General features: G+C 46.3%; 1 protein-coding gene across 4 annotated transcripts in view; it reads right to left on the bottom strand.

Annotated features, from left to right (window-relative positions):
- The window catches only part of LOC128339970 (inner centromere protein A-like), a 48232-nt gene that overhangs the window by 26491 nt on the left and 3805 nt on the right, over positions 1-17936 (bottom strand). For 3 of the 4 annotated variants that reach the window (XM_053284526.1, XM_053284527.1, XM_053284525.1), the window contains exons 2-6: positions 14460-14604; positions 13809-13925; positions 2549-3243; positions 2156-2204; positions 1010-1040 (exon numbers count right to left, since the gene is read on the bottom strand). In XM_053284526.1, the coding sequence (XP_053140501.1) occupies positions 1010-1040; positions 2156-2204; positions 2549-3243; positions 13809-13925; positions 14460-14596 (1029 nt within the window). In that variant the 5' untranslated portion in view covers positions 14597-14604. Of the gene's footprint in view, positions 1-1009; positions 1041-2155; positions 2205-2548; positions 3244-13808; positions 13940-14459; positions 14605-17936 lie in introns of those variants that run through there. The other variant, XM_053284528.1, reaches the window with a different exon arrangement.

Raw genomic sequence — 17936 nt, 5'->3', positions numbered from 1 at the left:
TCCATTGTAATGTATGGTGCCACTCACATCTGCAGCAGAATGAGCATCCATCCTTCTCCATAAAGAGAAAGAGGAGAGGCAGAAGAATCTTAATTTTTCTACTTCCAAGAAAGTAGCAATAAATTTATACCTCCCAGTGAGGGTACCCAGTCAAGCACATAGGAATAGTCAGATAGCAGATTATAGATTCAGTAGATCAAATACAGTTTTTTTCCCTGGACTGTTGCAGGCAGTGAGAGTATGTGTGGACAGAGAAGGGTTGCATGTTCAAATGTTTCCTTGTGAGCTCTCATGCAAAAAGGCTTGAATGTCAGTGCAAAGGGTTCCGTCTAGCTGTATACACTGGCCTTTACTCAACAAGCATACAATGCTCAGAGAAGACCTGCTTTGCTTTATATTTACACAATATAGGGAGGTGGCATCTTGTTTAGGCAAGCAGAGATTAAGCTGATTATCCCAGCACAAAAGCAACTGTCAGACACCTTACAGACTTTATTACTTGCCTTAGCATAGATGCATGTCGTTAGTTCTGCGCAGTAGGGCTACTAGTGTACTTTAATACACATTCCTGGAGCCCCTGTAACTACTTGTAAATAAGTCTACTCAACACAAAATGGAAATATCAAACGGAATGTAACTTTTCAAGCTCCAACCCAAAGTGTGTTAAAAAGCTGAGTCGAACCCACAACCTCAAACCAACATGCAATGACTTAGGTTCTCTTTCTATCCAACTGATCCAAGGCAGAATGAAGTGCACATAAACCCATTTATTTCAGTAGGCTTAAACATATCTAATTCTGCATAGAATTGGGCTTGCATGCATTCTGATATTTAATTCAAAGCATCAGCAACTTGCCAGCAACCTCAATAAGACTGTCAACAGAGTAGCCCCATCATATTTTTCAAGTGACAGATGTTTATGAGTTTATCAACTAGTATCTTGAATCCAAGGAACAGCAAAGGTAGCAGATGGCAATTCACCACGTGTAGCCTCCCACCAAGACCTTACCTCACTAGATTCAGCATTCCGTATCAAAGGCCTAAGGAGAGGCATTTTGACAGTGTTACACCCATTCCAAATAAGACCAAAAAATACTTTTTAAATTTTGTTTATGTCCCCAGAACTAACATAATTTATGTTATTTGTGTCATTTATGCCCCCTAGGGAATGAATGCCTAAGTCTGAACTTAAGACCTTGTTTTTCTCATTATAAATGCCTTCTTTGCTTAATTTTCAACCTCTGCCAGTGAAAAAAGGGCTTTTGGCTTGTTTCAATTACACAGTTGCCATAGGTAGCAGAGGAAAGGCAAACCTGCAGGTATTTTGCTTACTGTAAGTGTCTACCTACAAGACAGTAGCAGCAAGCACATTTTAACATGACAGTGGGAGCACAAGTTAAGGGATGTCCTCTACTTAATATTTTGCCCTTCGAATGAGCTTGCAAATCCCCGATCTAAACAGGTTGCAGGAGGAATCCAGACTGGAGCCTTGCAAGCAGAACTGGTCTAGTATACCCCACTAATGAGGCGGTTGCTTCAAATACTGCTTAATCCATCTAGCAATTGTAACCGGGGGGAAAGGGTACAAGGTAAAATAATTTCTAAATAAAATCATATGTTTAGCAATGAAGTGGCAGCATGCAGTGTGGAGGAGAAATTTATAATATGTATCCAATTATATCTGTACCACCTCTTTCGTAACCCAACATTGGTGAATTGGTTTTGCAGAAATCCCACCCTGATAAACTCTGTTGGTGCCACTGAAACCCCTTAAACTAATAAGCAGTCACCAAGGAGAGGCCAAATCCAGCCTTCTACATTTTCACCCAGAATAACTTATGTCTGCTGTGATCTTGTTCTGAACTGTTCCACGCAAAGCCAATTTCGTCTGCCACCTTGTACGTGCCAGTAGAAAAGCAGGCTATAATACAAACAGCTTTGCTTATGTCACAAGCTACCACAGGGGTCTTCAAACTTGGGTCCCCAGATGTTCTTGGACTACAACTTCCATGATCCCCTGTCACAATGGAAATTGTAGCCCATCTGGGGGCCCATGTTGGAGGACCCCTGAGCTACAAGATTGAAAATGTGGCTTAAACAGAATCCTCCAACGATTTTACTTTAAGTTTCTGTATAATGGCTCGTGGTAGCTCACCCGTGTTTGCTGATCTCATCATCCAGAAAAACTTCCAGAGAACTGCAGCCTGGGAAATGAGAATGTTAAAAAAAACAAACCATCAGTTCATCAGCTGCTGAAGAACAGTGGCCAACACCAAACGTAGCATCTTTGTGAGGAGCTCTCTCCCCTTCAACATCAATTTTCTCTTCTGTGCAGTTTTCTAGTCTACAGAAAGATAGATACACTATCTGCACTAGGGATAGTTATCTGCTTTTAAGGCACTGCAGTTAGGAAGCAACCTAGTCCCTTCCATGCAGAGAGCATATTGAACATTCCTACTTCTTTCACACTTGTCACAACCCAAGGCTACATACTGATAAAGCCAACAGAACCTGCCTTGAAGAATTGTTCCACTGTACCATTACTTACAGCTTACTTGACTAGAAGCAGATGAGGAGTCCTGAGCTGCTTTTTTCTTGGCAATGGTCCTGCTGATTGATTTCCGAATGATGCTTTGCCTTTTATGCGTTAGTGAGTACCTCTTCGCAAGTGACATCCTCCTGCTTTTATGTGGTCTACTTACAGGAGGTCGGCCCAGTTGGGAAGCTCCAGAGATTTCAGCGCTCTCTCTTAAGTCATGGGGAAATTCTTCTTGCACCAAACTGTTATTGGGGTTTGGGGGTGGAAGTTCCTCTTCTCCACACGTGGATTTCCCATCTAGAGACGCTTTTGGAGTGGATGTATTGATTAATCTGGAGGCATCCCAGTCTCTCTCAGTCTTTGCTGGGCCAACAGTTCCTGGCACCAACAATGCAGAACCATTCGTTCTACCTGCAGTCTCTGTATCCCCAGTCCCATCAACAGAGCACACAGTGAAGATTTCAGGGATTCCACTCATCCCTTTAGTCTTTAATTCAATGTTTTGGCTACAATGGGTACCCAGTACTCCTCCTGCTGTGGGAAGCACAGCTGTCCTGTCACACTGGAATCCTGATGCTTCTTCAGCAAGAGGGCTTGTCTTTAAATTAGATGCTGCTACCCAAACAAGGTTGTTCAGTCCATCTTTGTTTTGGGAAAGCCTCTGGAAGGATGTTGGCTTTATATGGCTTTGTCTTCCTGAGAGTCTTAAATACAAACATCAATGAAAGCCATTTTAGAGGTCAGAATAATCTTAATACAGTAATCAGATTACACAGTTTCAAGTCACAAGGGGGCACCAGAAACTGCAGAACAAATTCCAGATATTCTTTACAGAAGTGGAGTCAGTTTTCATGAAACACACTCACATTACAACTCCAAGTGATCATCCCTATATTTCCTCAGTGTCAGTATTTTCCATTAAGGATGTGCCCGAATGGTCTTCGGCACCGGCGGGGGTAGTACTTTAAGGGCGGGGGAGGGTGTACTCACCCCCCCTGCCGCGTTTCCCCCACCGGCGCTCTGCAAATTTCAAGACCCTTGGGGCGGCAGCGTTCCTCCCTGCCGCCCCGTTCCCCCCATCGGCCGGAAGTTGTGCGCGCGCGTGTGTGCGCTCACAACTTCCAGCCACTTCCAGCCGACGGGGGGAACGGGGCAGCAGGGGGGAACGCTTCTGCCCCAAGGAGCTTGAAATTTGCAGAGCACCAGCGGGGGAAACGCGGCGGGTGGGGTGAGTACACCCTCCCCCGCCCTTAAAGTACTACCTCGGCCGGTGCCGAAGCACCGAATCCCGCCCCAGCGCCGAAACGTTTCAGAGGCCTTTACAATGGCCTCCGAAACATTTCAGGCACAAGCCTATTTTCCATTGCAAGGCCTCCCTTATTGTTTATTAGGTCTCTGTGAAGCTTTGGCTGAAGCAGAATACTCTACATTCCCCAACTCCCCGGTACTATGCGAAGGCAATAGTTCTCTGTGCTGCACTTTACCCAGTGCCAGTTAGGGATGTATGAACCAGTTCAAATTCAAACTGACTCAACATTGAACAGGCCCAGTTCAAGGGCTCGACATAAAGCTGGCACGGTTTGGCTCAAACTCAAGCCGAAACCCACCCACCTAGGCCAGTTTGGGGGTGCACAAAACTGAAAATGCCCAGTCCAGTTCGAGTCCGGACCAGACTCGAACTGAACTGGGCAAACCGATTTTGTGCACTCCCCTAGTGCCAGTAGGATTCCTTTAAAGGAAATAGAACTCTGTTGAACCCCAGCACCATCCTAGAAGGCACTCACGGAGTGCTGGAAAGTGTAGCCCTTCCCAGTGCTTTCTCCATAGAGCTCTGCAGGGAAAGTGCTGGTATGGACTACACTTTCCAGCACTCCGTGCATACCATCCAAGCTGGCACTTGGGCTCAATTTATCCTGAAGCTCCTCCCCTTGCAGCACTAGGAACTGTACAATCCCGCATGGGAGTCAGCATTGCCAAAGTGGCCCCCACCTGAAAAGTAGTGAAGCTCATTCTAGGTATTATTCTACTGCATAGTCACTGGCATTACAATCAATAACTGGGCACAACATGTTTGTGCACACCACTACACAAATGAAATTATGCTTAAATGTATTCTAGGATATAAGATAACTAGGCAAAAGAGATTAGGATTGGAATTCTATGCACATGTTTTAGCCTGCTTTCCAGTAGGCTTATGGAGATCACCCAGCATTCCATGTTTGTATGTGTGTGTCCGTGTCCCGCACTATCAACTTTGCAATTCCTGAACCAATATGAACCAAATCGGGTACACTGTAGGGACACCTCAATGGCATAGTTTGTGATGTCATCCACCCCAATTCAAGATGGTAGACTCGTGAACCCCAATACTATAAAACACTATAGAAAATGCTAAACGTTGAACTGTAAGACCATGCATTGTGTCAGGTCATGTAGCAAAACTGAACCAAATTTGCTACAGCTGTAGGGACACATAGAGATGCTTCAACTGGATAATTTGTGATGATGTCATCCATCCCAGTTCAAGATGGCAGATGCGTGAACATTCGAGGCTCAAGATGGCTAACTTGTAGACTGCCTAATTGATTTGAACCAAATTTGCTAAAGGTGTAGGGACACATAGGGATGGCTCAAGGGTGTAGTTTGTAATGATGTCATTCAACCTGATTCAAGATGGAGGACACATGGGAACTGATTTGTACCAAATTCAGTACAGTTGTAGGGATAATGAAAGAAAGGTAAGCAGGTTAGTTCATACTAGAACTTTTTTTTAAAGCAACAAGTCTCTGAACAAAATGGATATCCCAAATCCACCAGGGACATTTGGGATATCCAAATCCACTTGGTGCAAACAAAAACATTCCAATCACCCCCCCTGAAAAGGATAAATGGTAGGAGTCTGCTCTTAACAGCAATTCATCCAGATATAGTTTGACTGGTTCACAACTTTATCTAGAAGGTACATGGGAGTTTTATAAGCATAAAACAGTATTTTATTTATTTATTTGACATATTTTTATACCGCCCAAAACTTACATCTCTGTAAACAAAAATGCCAATGCAGAACATTTCAGGGGAGAGAGTGGGGAAAAATGCAGGAAAAAAGCACAAAGGACCAGGCTGCACAATGCGTTAAGCCCATCATTAAGGGTTTGGGTACCCTCTGCTGGGTAGAAGCCCAGCAGAAAAGAGGAAGAGACTGTCTGCTTCCCATCCAGTGCTGCCTGGGCTGAGAGACTGGGTGGGTGCTGTTGGCTCCTTTTGATGCTACCTACCTGCTCTTGCTTCCCCTGTGAGGCTGTGGCCTGCTGACTCTATGTAACATCTGTGGTGAGTGTGTGCAGGACTGGGGCCAGTTCTTGAGTGACTCAGCAGAGCCTCGTCTTGCTCCTTTGTAATGCCAGGTCAGTCCAGAATAAACCCGAAATCATCCATCATTTGATTCTGGATGAAGGGGCTGATCTGGTATGTATTACAGAGACTTGGTTGGGGGAGTCTGGTGGCCTGGTCTGATCCCGGCTTCTCCCTCCAGGGCACTCTATTAAGGAGCAGAGGAAGGGATATGGGCAGGGAGGTAGAGTGGCTGTGGTCTCTAAGAACAAAATCTCCCTTGCCAGAATCCCTGTCGAAGTGTGTGACCATATTGAATGTGTGTAGCTAAGTTTGGGGACCAGGGATAGACTGGGACTTCTGTTGGTGTACTGATCACCTCACTGCCCAACAGAGTCTCTAACTGAGCTGACGGACTTTGTCTCAGGCTTGGCGTTGAAGTCTCCCAGGCTTGTGGTGCTGGGGGACTTCAATTTTCACTTTGAGACCAATTTGTCCAGGGTGGCTCAGGTGTTCAGAGTGGCCATGACGACTATGGGCCTATCCCAAGTGATCTCAGGACTGACGCATATTGCTGGTCACACGCTTGATCTGGTCTTTCTCTCTGAACAGGGTGGTGTTCCATGGGTGGGGACTCCTGTGATTTCCTCATTGTCATGGATGTACCACCATTAAGGTTGGACTCATGACCACATATCACCTCCGCAGGGGCAAGGAGCACATTAGGATGGTCAGCCCAAGAAGGTTACTAGATCCAATAGGATTCCAAGAAGACTTGAAGGGATTTAGTGTTGGCTGTGCTGGTGACCCTGTTGACACTGGTGGAGAATTGGAATAATCAACTCATCAATTCAGTGGACACAATCGCTCCTAAACATCCTCTCCAAGCCGCTTTGAAACTGGCCCCTTGGTATACAGAAGAACTACAGGGGCTGAAGCGGCGAGGCAGATGACTGGAGCACAAGTGGAGAAAAACTCAACTCCAATATGACAGATTATTAGATAGAGTGCATTTGAAGGTCTATGCTCAGGCGATACATGCAGCAAAGAAGCAATTCTCTTTCTCCGGCACCACATCCGCAAGTTCATGTCCAGTGGAGTTGTTCAGGGTTGTGAAGGAGCTAAAGTGCACCCCTTCCCCCTTGTATCAGTATTTGGAACCAACAATTACTTGCTGTGACTTTTTAAATGTGTTTTTGTGGACAAAACCTCTTGTATTCGGGCCAACTTAAATTCAAACTCCACAATTGTTACAGGGTCTGATGACGAAGAGTCCAGCAGCTCCTCTTATGTGATGACCCTGGATCAGTTTCAGTTCATGACTCGTGAGGATGTGGATTATAAATGCTTCTCTGATGGCAGGATGCCTCCTTGTTTTAAGGAGGCAATCATTAGACCACTTTTGAAGAAGCCTACCTTGGATCCCTCAGAGTTAAGAAACTACAGGCCTATCTCCAACCTTCCATGGCTGGGCATGGGGATTGAGAGGGTGGTGGCCTCCCAGCCCCAGACAGTCTTGGAGGAAACTGATTATCTAGACCCATTTCAAACTGGCTTTCAGGCGGGCTATTGGGTGGAGACTGCCTTGGTTGGCCTGAGGGATTATCTCCAATTGGAAATTAACAAAGGGAGTGGGATTCTGTTGGTCCTTTTGGATCTCACAGCAGCTTTCAATACTATTGACCATAGTATCCTTCTGGAATGTCTGAGGGGATTGGGGGTGGGAGGCACTGCTTTGCAGTGGTACTGCTCCTACCTCACGGACAGATTCCAAATGGTGTCCCTTGGAGACTGTCGTTCTTCAAAATCTGAACTTTCATATGGTGTCCCTCAGGGCTCCATATTGTCTGCAATGTTGTTTAACATCTACATGAAACCGCTGGGAGAGATTGTCAAGAGATTTGATGCAGGGCGTTATCAGTATGCTGATTACACCCAAATCTATTTCTCCATGTCAAAATCATCAGGATAAGGAATAACCTCCCTAAATGCCTGCCTGGAGGCAGTAATGGGCTAGATGAGGGATAACAAACAGGATGAATCCGGAAAAGACAGAGGTACTTATTGTGCAGGGTCGGAGCTTGGGAGACAATTTCGATCTGCCGGTTCTGGATGGGTTCATGCTCCCCCGGAAGGAACAGGTATGCAGTCTGGGGGTGCTTCTGGATCCGAATCGCTCCCTTGTGTTCCAGGTTGAGATGGTGGCCAGAGGTGCATACAGTAGTACATACACTGGTAACCTCTAGGCTGCATTACTGCAATGCGCTCTATGTGGGGCTGCCTTTGTACGTAGTCCAGAAATTGCAGTTAGTCCAGAATGCGATGGCCAGGTTAGTCTCTGGGTCATCTAGGAGAGACCATATTACTCCTGTGTTGAAACAACTACGCTGGCTGCCGATAAGTTTCCGGCCAAAATACAAGGTGCTGGTCATTACCTATAAAGCCCTAAACAGCTCAGGCCCTGGGTATTTAAGAGAACATCTTCTTCGCCATGAGCCCCACTGCCTCTTAAGATCATCCAGAGAGGTTCATCTGTGGTTGCAGCCAACTTGTCTGGTGGCTACTTGGGAATGGGCATTCTCTGTTGTTGCCCCTGGACTTTGGAATGCGCTCCCTGTTGAAATAAGAACCTCCCCATCTCTGGCAACTTTTAAAAAGACACTGAAGACACATTTATTCACCCAGACTTTTAATTAGATTTATAGTTTTAATATTGGGTTTTAAATGATTTTAATTGTTAATTGGTTTAATGTTTTAAATGATTTTAATTGTAAACCGCCCAGAGACGCATGTTTTGGGCGGTATAGAAATATTTTAAATAAATAAATGAAAAGACATGGGATGGTATCAACAATCCCCCCACCCCTTCTGTGACATGGTCTCAATCCAAGTGCTTGGGTGCAGGGGCGGGAGCAAAGTTGCTGTGACTGCTTTTTATGAAAACAGGACAGTCCCTCTCTTTAATTGTATATTTTGGCCCAAAGATATCCTTGACATGGCACTGTAAGAATCAAACCCAAACATGGCATTAAACACACCCTTATTCATAAACTAGTAGCTATGGGGTTTGTTCGCATGGAAATCTGGACTGGGACTGCAACATGCAGGGAGGGAGCATTTAACACTTTCCCTCCTTACATCCAAAGAATACCCCCACTACCTGTGACTGCTATTATCCCCAGGTTAAACTGACAAGTCCTAAGATAATTTTCAAGATTCTGCAGCGTTCCAGTGATGACTGTACAAGACAGGTCAAAGCATGTTTCTGTTTGTTCAGGTTTTCCTGGCTGAAGGGTATACTTATATAAACCGGGAATGTGTCCAGTATATACAACTGACTTTTTCAGAGTCTAAATACTACCAATCTGGCAGATACCCTAATCAACTTCTGTAAGTATACCATGTTGCACATTAAACAAATGTGTTGTGAAAACCTTTTCCTAGCTCCTTATTTCTTGAGCAAACCAAGTTGCATCGAAAGAGAGCCCACCTACAGTGATACCTTATGCTGGTCAAGAAATCAGGGGGCAGAGGGAAAGATAGCAAAACACAAAAGAAAACTACTTGCACTCGGAAATAAATTCTGAAGCAAATGTCAGCTATCTCCAGCTCTATAAGCCAAATCCAATAACGCCAGGCAGAAAACAAGTATCCATGTTGTGAAACAAGGTCATATTGTGAATTCAGTCAATGGCTGGCCTATAGCCTTGGGACTGCCATCTCCCATCACTGCTGTTGTGTATAGCCTCTGTGTCTATCTTTTTTTTAGATTTAACTGCCCAATTGTACCTCTTGCACTGTATGGTCATTTAACACACATACCCGCTTACATACAAGTGTGTCTGCTAACTGAGAACTAATCTCATGCTAACTGGGCAAAGAGGCACCTTTTTAAAGTGGTGATTCTCTTTATTTCGCAGGGGGAGAACAACTGGCCCTGTCAACCCTCAGCACAGTATCCCTCTTACAGCTGTTCCTGGTGTCTATCCTATTTTATTTTATTTTTAGATTGTGAGCCCTTTGGGGACAGGGAGCTATTTTATTTATTAGTTCTCTATGTAAACTGCTTTGGAAAGTTTTATTCAAGGCAGTATATAAGTATTTGTAGTAGTACAACATTCATTCATCTGATAAAGTGGGCTCTAGTTCGCAAAGCTTATGCTATGAGAAAATGTGTTATTCTTTAAGATGTTAGGAGATTCTCTCGTTTTTCCTACAACCTACATCTACCCTTCTGCAAGTGCCTTATATTGACACATCTGCAAATCCACATAAGCACCACTTGAAACTGTGATTTGCATGGGCTAAGCAGCACCATTAAAAAAAACACCTAAGTACACTTTTCTAGTAAGTGTTAACAAGATCTTTAAAAAGTGCAAGGATGGGCACTACTACTACAATATCCTTGAACAGAAGAAGGGGGGCGGGATGTTGAATAAATAAAAGCTAGCCTGGGCTTGCACACTCTCTTGCCTAGTCTGCCTTATAGATTTTGCCAGATCATTTTGCATACATGATGCTAGAATGCCAGACAACCACATTGCCATTCTGATCCCAGGTTTTCTGCTCAACTGCCCATCTGAGAGATAAACAATGATTGATACAATTTTGAAAAACAAAGAAGCATGGGGGTTCTTACAAGGGGGGCAGACAGACAAGCAAAACCAACAGGAGAAAAGAACATAACATAGGTAACACCTGGGGGCAAACACTCTACAAGGGTCAACAAATGTGGGCTGGTCTTTGCAGTCAGGAATTTGCAGGCACAAGAAGTGATCTTGCCCTTCCCCCAAGGGACAGGATCTGCTTCCTGACCTAGTGCAGCACTAACGTTCCTTCTAACAGGGAAACCCAGATGTTGTTGACTACAACTCCCAGAATCCACAAGAAAAAGCCATTGCAGCTGGGGATTCTGGGAGTTGTAGTTAACATCTAGGAATTCCTGTTAGGGGACTGTGCAGCACCTCCGAAATACAGCACAAGGCCAGGGACAATCCCCTATTTAAGCTGAAGATGGGGACAGGGAACATCCCTATGCTGGCACTACAGAAGGCCTTCGGAAGCTATTACAGGGACCATCTTGCCTCTCCAACTAGAAGCTAAAAAAGACAGACATGATGTGAAAACTTGATGTGCAGCTTTGGAGAGGAAGGCTGGACCTTGCAAGTTTGACTCCATGCTTCCAAGTTGCTCCAAATACCTCAGAAACAAAGTGGTCATAGAAACGTAAGAATAGCCTTGCTGGATCAGGCCCAAGGCCTATCTAGTCCAGCATCTTGTTTCACACAGTGGCCCACCAGATGCCTCTGGGGAGCACACAGGCAGGAGATGAGGGCATGCCCTTATCTGCGGTAGCTCCCCTGCAACAGGTATTGAGAGACATTGTGCGTAAGAGGCTGGAGGTGGCCCACAGCCACCAGACTAGTAGCATAGATAGACTCTTCCTCCATGAACTTGCCTAAGCCCCTTTTAAAGCTATCCAAGCTACTGGCCATCACCACATCCCATGGCAAATAATTCCATAGATTAATTATGTGGTGTGAAAAAGTACTTCCTTTTGTTGTTCCTAAATTTCCTTACCTTCAGTTTCATGGGAAGACCCCTGGTTCTAGTGTTATGAGAGAGGAAGAAAGGTTTCTGTGTCCACTTTGTGCATAATTTCATACACCTGGATCATGTCTCCCTGTAGTTGAGACATGATTGAGAAAGCTAAGGAAAACTAAAGAGCCCCAGATGCTGTAGCCTTGCCTCATAAGGAAGGTGCTCCAGGCCCCTGATCATCTTGGTTGCCCTCTTCTGCATCTTTTCCAGCTCTATAATATCCTTCTTAAGACACGGTAACCAGAACTGTACAGAGTGTTCCAGATGTGGCCGCACCATAGTTTTGTACAGGGGCATTATAATATTAGCATTTTTATTATCAGTCCCCTTCCTAATGATCCCTATCATGGAACTGGCCTTTTTCAGCTTCCACACACCAAATCAACACTTTCAAGGAGCTCTCCACCACAACCCCAAGATCCCATTCCTGATCAGTCACTGACAGCTCAGATCCCATCAGCATATATGTGAAGTTGGGGTTTTTTGCCCCAGTATGCATCACTTTACACTTGCTTACACTGAACTGAATTTGCAATTTTGTAATCCACTCCCCCAGTTTGTAGTGACCCTTTTGGAGCTTCTCACAATCTGTTGTGGATTTCACTACCCTAAATTGTTTAGTGTCATCTGCAAATTTGGACACTTTGCTGATTACCCCAATTTCTAGATCATTTATGAACAAGTTAAAGAACATGGTCCCAATACCAATCCCTGGGGGGTCCCCACTTCTTTCTTCCCTCCATTGTGAAAACTGTCAATTTATTCCTATCCTCCATTTCCTGTCCTGCAACCAGTTACTGATCCACAAATGACCCTGTCCCCTTATGCCATGACTGCTAAGTTTACTCAAGAGCCTTTTGTGAGGAACTTAGTCAAAAGCTTTTTGGAAGTCCAAGTATATTATGCCAACCCAATCATCTTTATCCACCTGCCTCTTGACATTCTCAAAGAACTCCAATAAGTTAGTGAGGCAAGACTTTCCCTTGCAGAAGCCATTCTGGTTCTCCTTCAGCAGGGCCTGCTCTTCTTTATGTTTAACAATTTTGTCCTTAAGTATGCTTTCCATCAATTCCCCCAGCACCTGGCTAAATTGGCCAGCACATATTTTTGCTAGGAGTCAAACAAGTCCCTGCCAGCAGGGTCAGAAAGAGTGATGATGACTTGTCAGTTTGGGTCTGAATTTCACCCAGCAGCCAGAAAACCCATAGGCTTCCTCCAAGCCTTGGAGCTTAGAAGAGGGCAGGAACCTATTACAGGGTTCCAAGGAGCTCAGAAAGTGGAACAATTGTGGGACGATCCACACTCTCCCTCTGTGTTCTAAGATTAGGAAAAATACTGGGGTTCATCATACTCAGAGGGCAGGACAGCGCATGCACAATGGTAAATAAAAATGCAGAACCCGGCTCTCTAACATCTTATAATTCTATGCCAGACAGGCACACAATCAGTGTAGCTCTTCTATGCAGGGATAAACACTAGGGGTGTGCACGGAACTGCCACACTGCGGTCCGGCACTAGGGTGGGGGGTAGCTTTAAGAGCGGCGGGAGGGTTTACCTACCACCCCCGCCGCTTTCCCGCTCTGCGGCCGTAATCTTCAGAGTAATTGGGGCGGCAGGATACCTCCCTGCCGCCCCTTCCCCGCTGCTGCTCGGCAAACCTTCCCAAGAGTGCTTTGCGTGCGCGCACATTGTGCACGCGCTTCACGTCTCTGACGTGCGTGTGCGCGCAAAGCACTCTTGGGAAGGTTTGCTGAGCAGCAGCAGGGAAGGGGCGGCAGGGAGGTATCCTGCCGCCCCAATTACTCTGAAGATTACGACCGCAGAGCGGGAAAGCGGCGGGGGTGGTAAGTAAACCCCCCCGCCGCTCTTAAAGCTACCCCCCACCCCCGAACCGAACCACCAAGGTCCAGACCGGTCCGGAGGCCTTTACAATGGCCTCTGGACCGGTCCGGGCCCATCCCTAATAAACACACAGGTAGCAGGAAACTCTGCAAATAGGCTGCTGTATACACAAATCCACATGTATTCATGGATCTGATATTTATAGGACAGTGAATCCAAATTACAGAGCTCAAGCTCAACCCCTGCTAACTTGGCAAAGAGGCACGTTTTAACGTGGTGATTCTCTTTATTTAGCAAGGGGAGAGTAACTGGCCCCATCCACCCCCAGCACAGCACCTCCAGTGACTGATATCTATCTTATGTTTCTTTTAGATTGTGAGCCCTTTGGGGACTGGGAGCCATCTTATTTGTTTGTTATTTCTCTATGTAAACTGCCCTGAGCCATTTTTGGAAGGGTGGTATAGAAATCAAAGTAGTAGGAGTAGTTTCTATTTACCTTTTCCTAGTTAATTCCTTATTTTCATCCCTAAAAGATGAAGAGCGCTTCTTTTTCTTCCGCAGCTTCTTCTGAGATGGTGTTCTGGGCATCAGCTCAGGCTCAGCACTGAAGTTGCTGCTCAAAAAAAACTGAGTAACAGCAATTAACCAGAACATGGGGGTGAACCAGGCAGCACCTCCCTGGTCTGGGAGCAAATATTATTTTAGCATCATTACAGCAGACTAGAATATGTAACAATACTAGCCTGCCAGCTTATTGAAATTACATGTTTACTACAATAATAGCAACAAAATACACATGCACAAGGGTGGTGTTTTTTTTTTAAAGCTCTCAAAAACCATCAATCCCAAGTTCTTGATGCAAATCCAGAATTCATGCCAAAGGCAGGATGGAGAAAAAGGAAACACATGTGCCATAGGTATCTTTGCTTTCCCCACTGTGAACTATGCAGTTTGCTGGTCACTTCTTTGGCAAAAAAATTAACAATTTGCAAGGAATTAAACATATTATTCCATATAACCTCCATACGGGAATAAAAAAGAAAGCTTCAACATCATTTATTGCACCAGTGCAAAAATCAATCTTTTTGTTTTGTTTTGGAAACCTCATAGAGAGTTAAGGGCCACCCTCTCCAAATCCTGAACCTACCTATCAAACATCTTCAGGGCTTCCTCCTCAATCTCCCGCAACCATACCAAACTTTTATGTTCCACATTGAAGAGGAATTCTGAGAACTTCTGATTACAGACTTCTAGAAGGTGACTGGGACCTCTTGCCTCTGCCATGACACTGACTAAGACACAAGAGAAGAAAAATAAGTGAACCATTTCATTCTACATTGTTTTACAAATTCCCCCTCATAACCTCAATAGACACAACTGACAATTGGACTTTTAAAATATTCTTAACTTATTTATGTACAACAAAGCTAAACTAAAACTAAGCTAGACAAATTAAGTTTAAAAATTGGGTACCAAATACATTCGTATAAGTGCATCATAGCATGCAAATTAAAAATATTTGGGGGTGGGAAAGATCAACAAGCAAATGCAACCCCCACCCCCGGGAAACAAACGGCCCCAGAAGGAAAGAACCTCCCCACAGATATACAGGGAACAGAAAGGATTGGAAATAGCTGAAAGCGGACAGAATCACCGACAAACGAGCGGGTGGGTCGGATGCCATCCACACTTCTGAGGAGAATGACCATTCAAGTAAGTGCCAACGATTCATTCTCCCTCAGAAGAGGATGGCATCCGAGACTATTATGGGACATACCATAGCCGCTAACACTATTGGGCAAGAAGCAGTGAGTCTGGTCCTACATAGGAACTACCCGCTGCAGTACGCGCCTGCCAAATGAAGCATCAGCAGAAGCCCAATCATGGATTTTATAGAATTTTATGAAGGTAGAGAGGGAAGCCCAGGTGGTCACCCTACAGATGTCAGCCAATGGCGCCATAGTAGCAAGGGCTGCGGATGACGCGGCGCTACGGGTAGAATGAGCAGTGATGCCCTCTGGCTTTGCCACCCCAGCTGACGTATAAGCTAGACGAATACATTGACAGATCCAGCGCGCCAGCGTAGAAGTAGACACCTTCCGTCCCAAAGTGCAATCCTTGAAAGAAACGAAAAGAGATTCAGAGATTCTAAAATCCTTAGTACGCCGCAAATAGACGCGAATCGCTCTGCGGACATCCAGAGCATGCCATTCCCTTTCTTTAAGGGAAGAAGGCTTAGGACAAAAGGAGGGAAGAACTAACTCCTGGGACCTGTGAAACAGGGAATTAACTTTAGGAAGGTAAGTAGGATCTGTGCGTAAAACAATGTAATCTGAAAACACTAGGCACAACTGCTTCCTGACAGATAAAGTTCCCAGGTCAGACACTTGATGGGCCGAGGTAATGGCCACCAAAAACAAAACCTTTAGAGAGAGAAATCGCAATGGTATCGACCACAATGGTTCAAACGGAGCTCTGACCAGCGCTCGGAGAACCAAATTCAGGTCCCAGGTAGGAAAACGGTGGACTGGAGGGGGCTTAATGGCCACAGCCCCTTTAAGGAACCTCTGAATATGAGGGTGTCTTGACAAAGGAGGGATGCCTGGGACCTGAAGAGTAGAGGAGATGGAAAACATCTGCTGTCTGAGTGTGGTGGGCCTAAGGCCCTTATCCAACCTGGCCTGTAAAAGCCTCAGAACCTGACCGACCAACGGTGACAGAGGGTCAGTGCCGGCCGAAGCACACCAGGTCGCAAATGCCTGCCAGGTAGATTGGTATACCCTGAGGGTTGACGGACGTCTGGACACGAGGATGGTGTCACGGACTGCAGGAGAGTAGCCGCAGGCAGCTAACGCGCTCCGCTCAATCTCCACGCATAGAGATTGAGCCATTGTGGGTCTGGATGGTACACCGGCCCCTGGCGTAGAAGATGAGGATGACAACCCAGTGACATCGGGGGAGCGAGAGACAAGGTGATCAGATCTGAAAACCATGGGCAACGCAGCCAATGCGGGGCCACAAGAATAATCTCCGCCCGCTGTTGGAGGACCAAGCTGATTGCCTGGGAAAGGATGGGTGGAGGGGGGAAAGGCGTAAAGCAGGCCCTGGGGTCAGGGTGTTAACAGCGCATCCACTCCCTCGGCCCCAAGCAACGGGTACTTGGAATAGAAGCGCGGTACCTTGGTGTTTGTTGGAGTCGTGAACAAGTCCACTAAGGGTTTTCCGAATTTTCTTACGACCCCGTGAAAAACCTGCTCATCCAGCACCCATTCTGCTTGGTCCAGCTATGTCCGGCTGAGCCAGTCCACTAATGTATTGGACACTCTGCTGATGTGCGCTGCCTCCAGGGAACCCAAGTTCTCCTCCGCCCAGTGCAGGAGCACAAAGGCCTCGCGCATTAGGGACCATGCCCTTGTCCCCTCTTGTCGGTTGACGTGGGCTTTGGCTGTTGCGCTGTCGGTCCTTACCAGAACGTGACGGCCGAGAATCAGAGGAAGAAATTGGACCAGGGCATACCGAATCGCCCGGAGCTCCAGCCAGTTGATGGACTGGAGCTGTTCCTCTAGGGACCAGAGACCCTGTGCCACTTGATGTTGACAGTGGCCTCCCCACCCCTGCAGGCTGGCATCTGTCGTTACCAGGATTCGGCTTACTGGCAGAAAGGAGACACCCCTGCCCAGAGCTGGAGATAGCCACCAGTCCAGAAACCTCTGAACCAGGGAAGGCAGATGGACCTTGGCCCGGGACTGGCACACCACCAAGTCCTGGAGAGGCAGAAGTAACCACTGGAGTGGACAAGAGTGGAAACGGGCCCAAGGAACTATTCCTATGGTCGAGACCATCATGCCCTGCAGCTGGCTCAGAGTGAGAACATCGGACTGGACACGGAGACGCACCTTCCGACATGCAGAGGACAACCTCCGTCTTCTCTCCTGGGTTAAGGAAACAGTGCCCCTGATGGAGTCTATTATGGCCCCAAGATGCTGGATCCAGTTCAGAGGAATAAGGGAGCTCTTCTGGTGGTTCACCAGAAACCCGTGGGTCTGAAGAACCAAGAGGGTCTCCCCAACATTCCCCAGGGCCTTTTGGTAAGACAGCGACCTTACCAAAAGGTCGTCCAAATAAGGATACAGGTGGATCCCCTTTGTCCTCAAGTGCGCCACGAGTGCAACCATGATTTTGGGGAACACGCATGGCGCAGTCGACAGAATGAAGGGGAGGGCACGGTACTGAAAGTGGGACTCGGCATAGACAAACCGAAGGAACTTCCTGTCCTGGGAGTGGATAGGGATGTGAAGGTAGGCCTCCTTCAGGTCCACTGATGACAGGAAATCTCCCCCCTGGAGCGCCATCAAGATGGAGCAGAGGGTCTCCATCCGGAAATGCCTTGCCCTGAGGAACCGGTTCACAAATTTGAGATCTAGTATGGCCCTCCATTCCCCATTCTTCTTTGGCACCAAAAAAAGAATAGAGTACACGCCATACCCTACATCTTAGGGAGGAACGGGTTCGATCGCTCGAATATCGGCCAGATGGTGGATGGCTGCCAACAACAGGGCGTGTTTGCCCTGCTTGTGGGAATGTGGAGATGCCAGAAAGCGATCTGGAGGTTGAAAGAGAATGT

The sequence above is a fragment of the Hemicordylus capensis genome, chromosome 1 (genome assembly GCF_027244095.1).
Source record: "Hemicordylus capensis ecotype Gifberg chromosome 1, rHemCap1.1.pri, whole genome shotgun sequence".
Lineage (NCBI taxonomy): Eukaryota > Metazoa > Chordata > Lepidosauria > Squamata > Cordylidae > Hemicordylus > Hemicordylus capensis.
The sequence above is the reverse complement of the archived record's forward strand: the minus strand, read 5'-3'. Positions and strand labels throughout refer to the sequence as shown.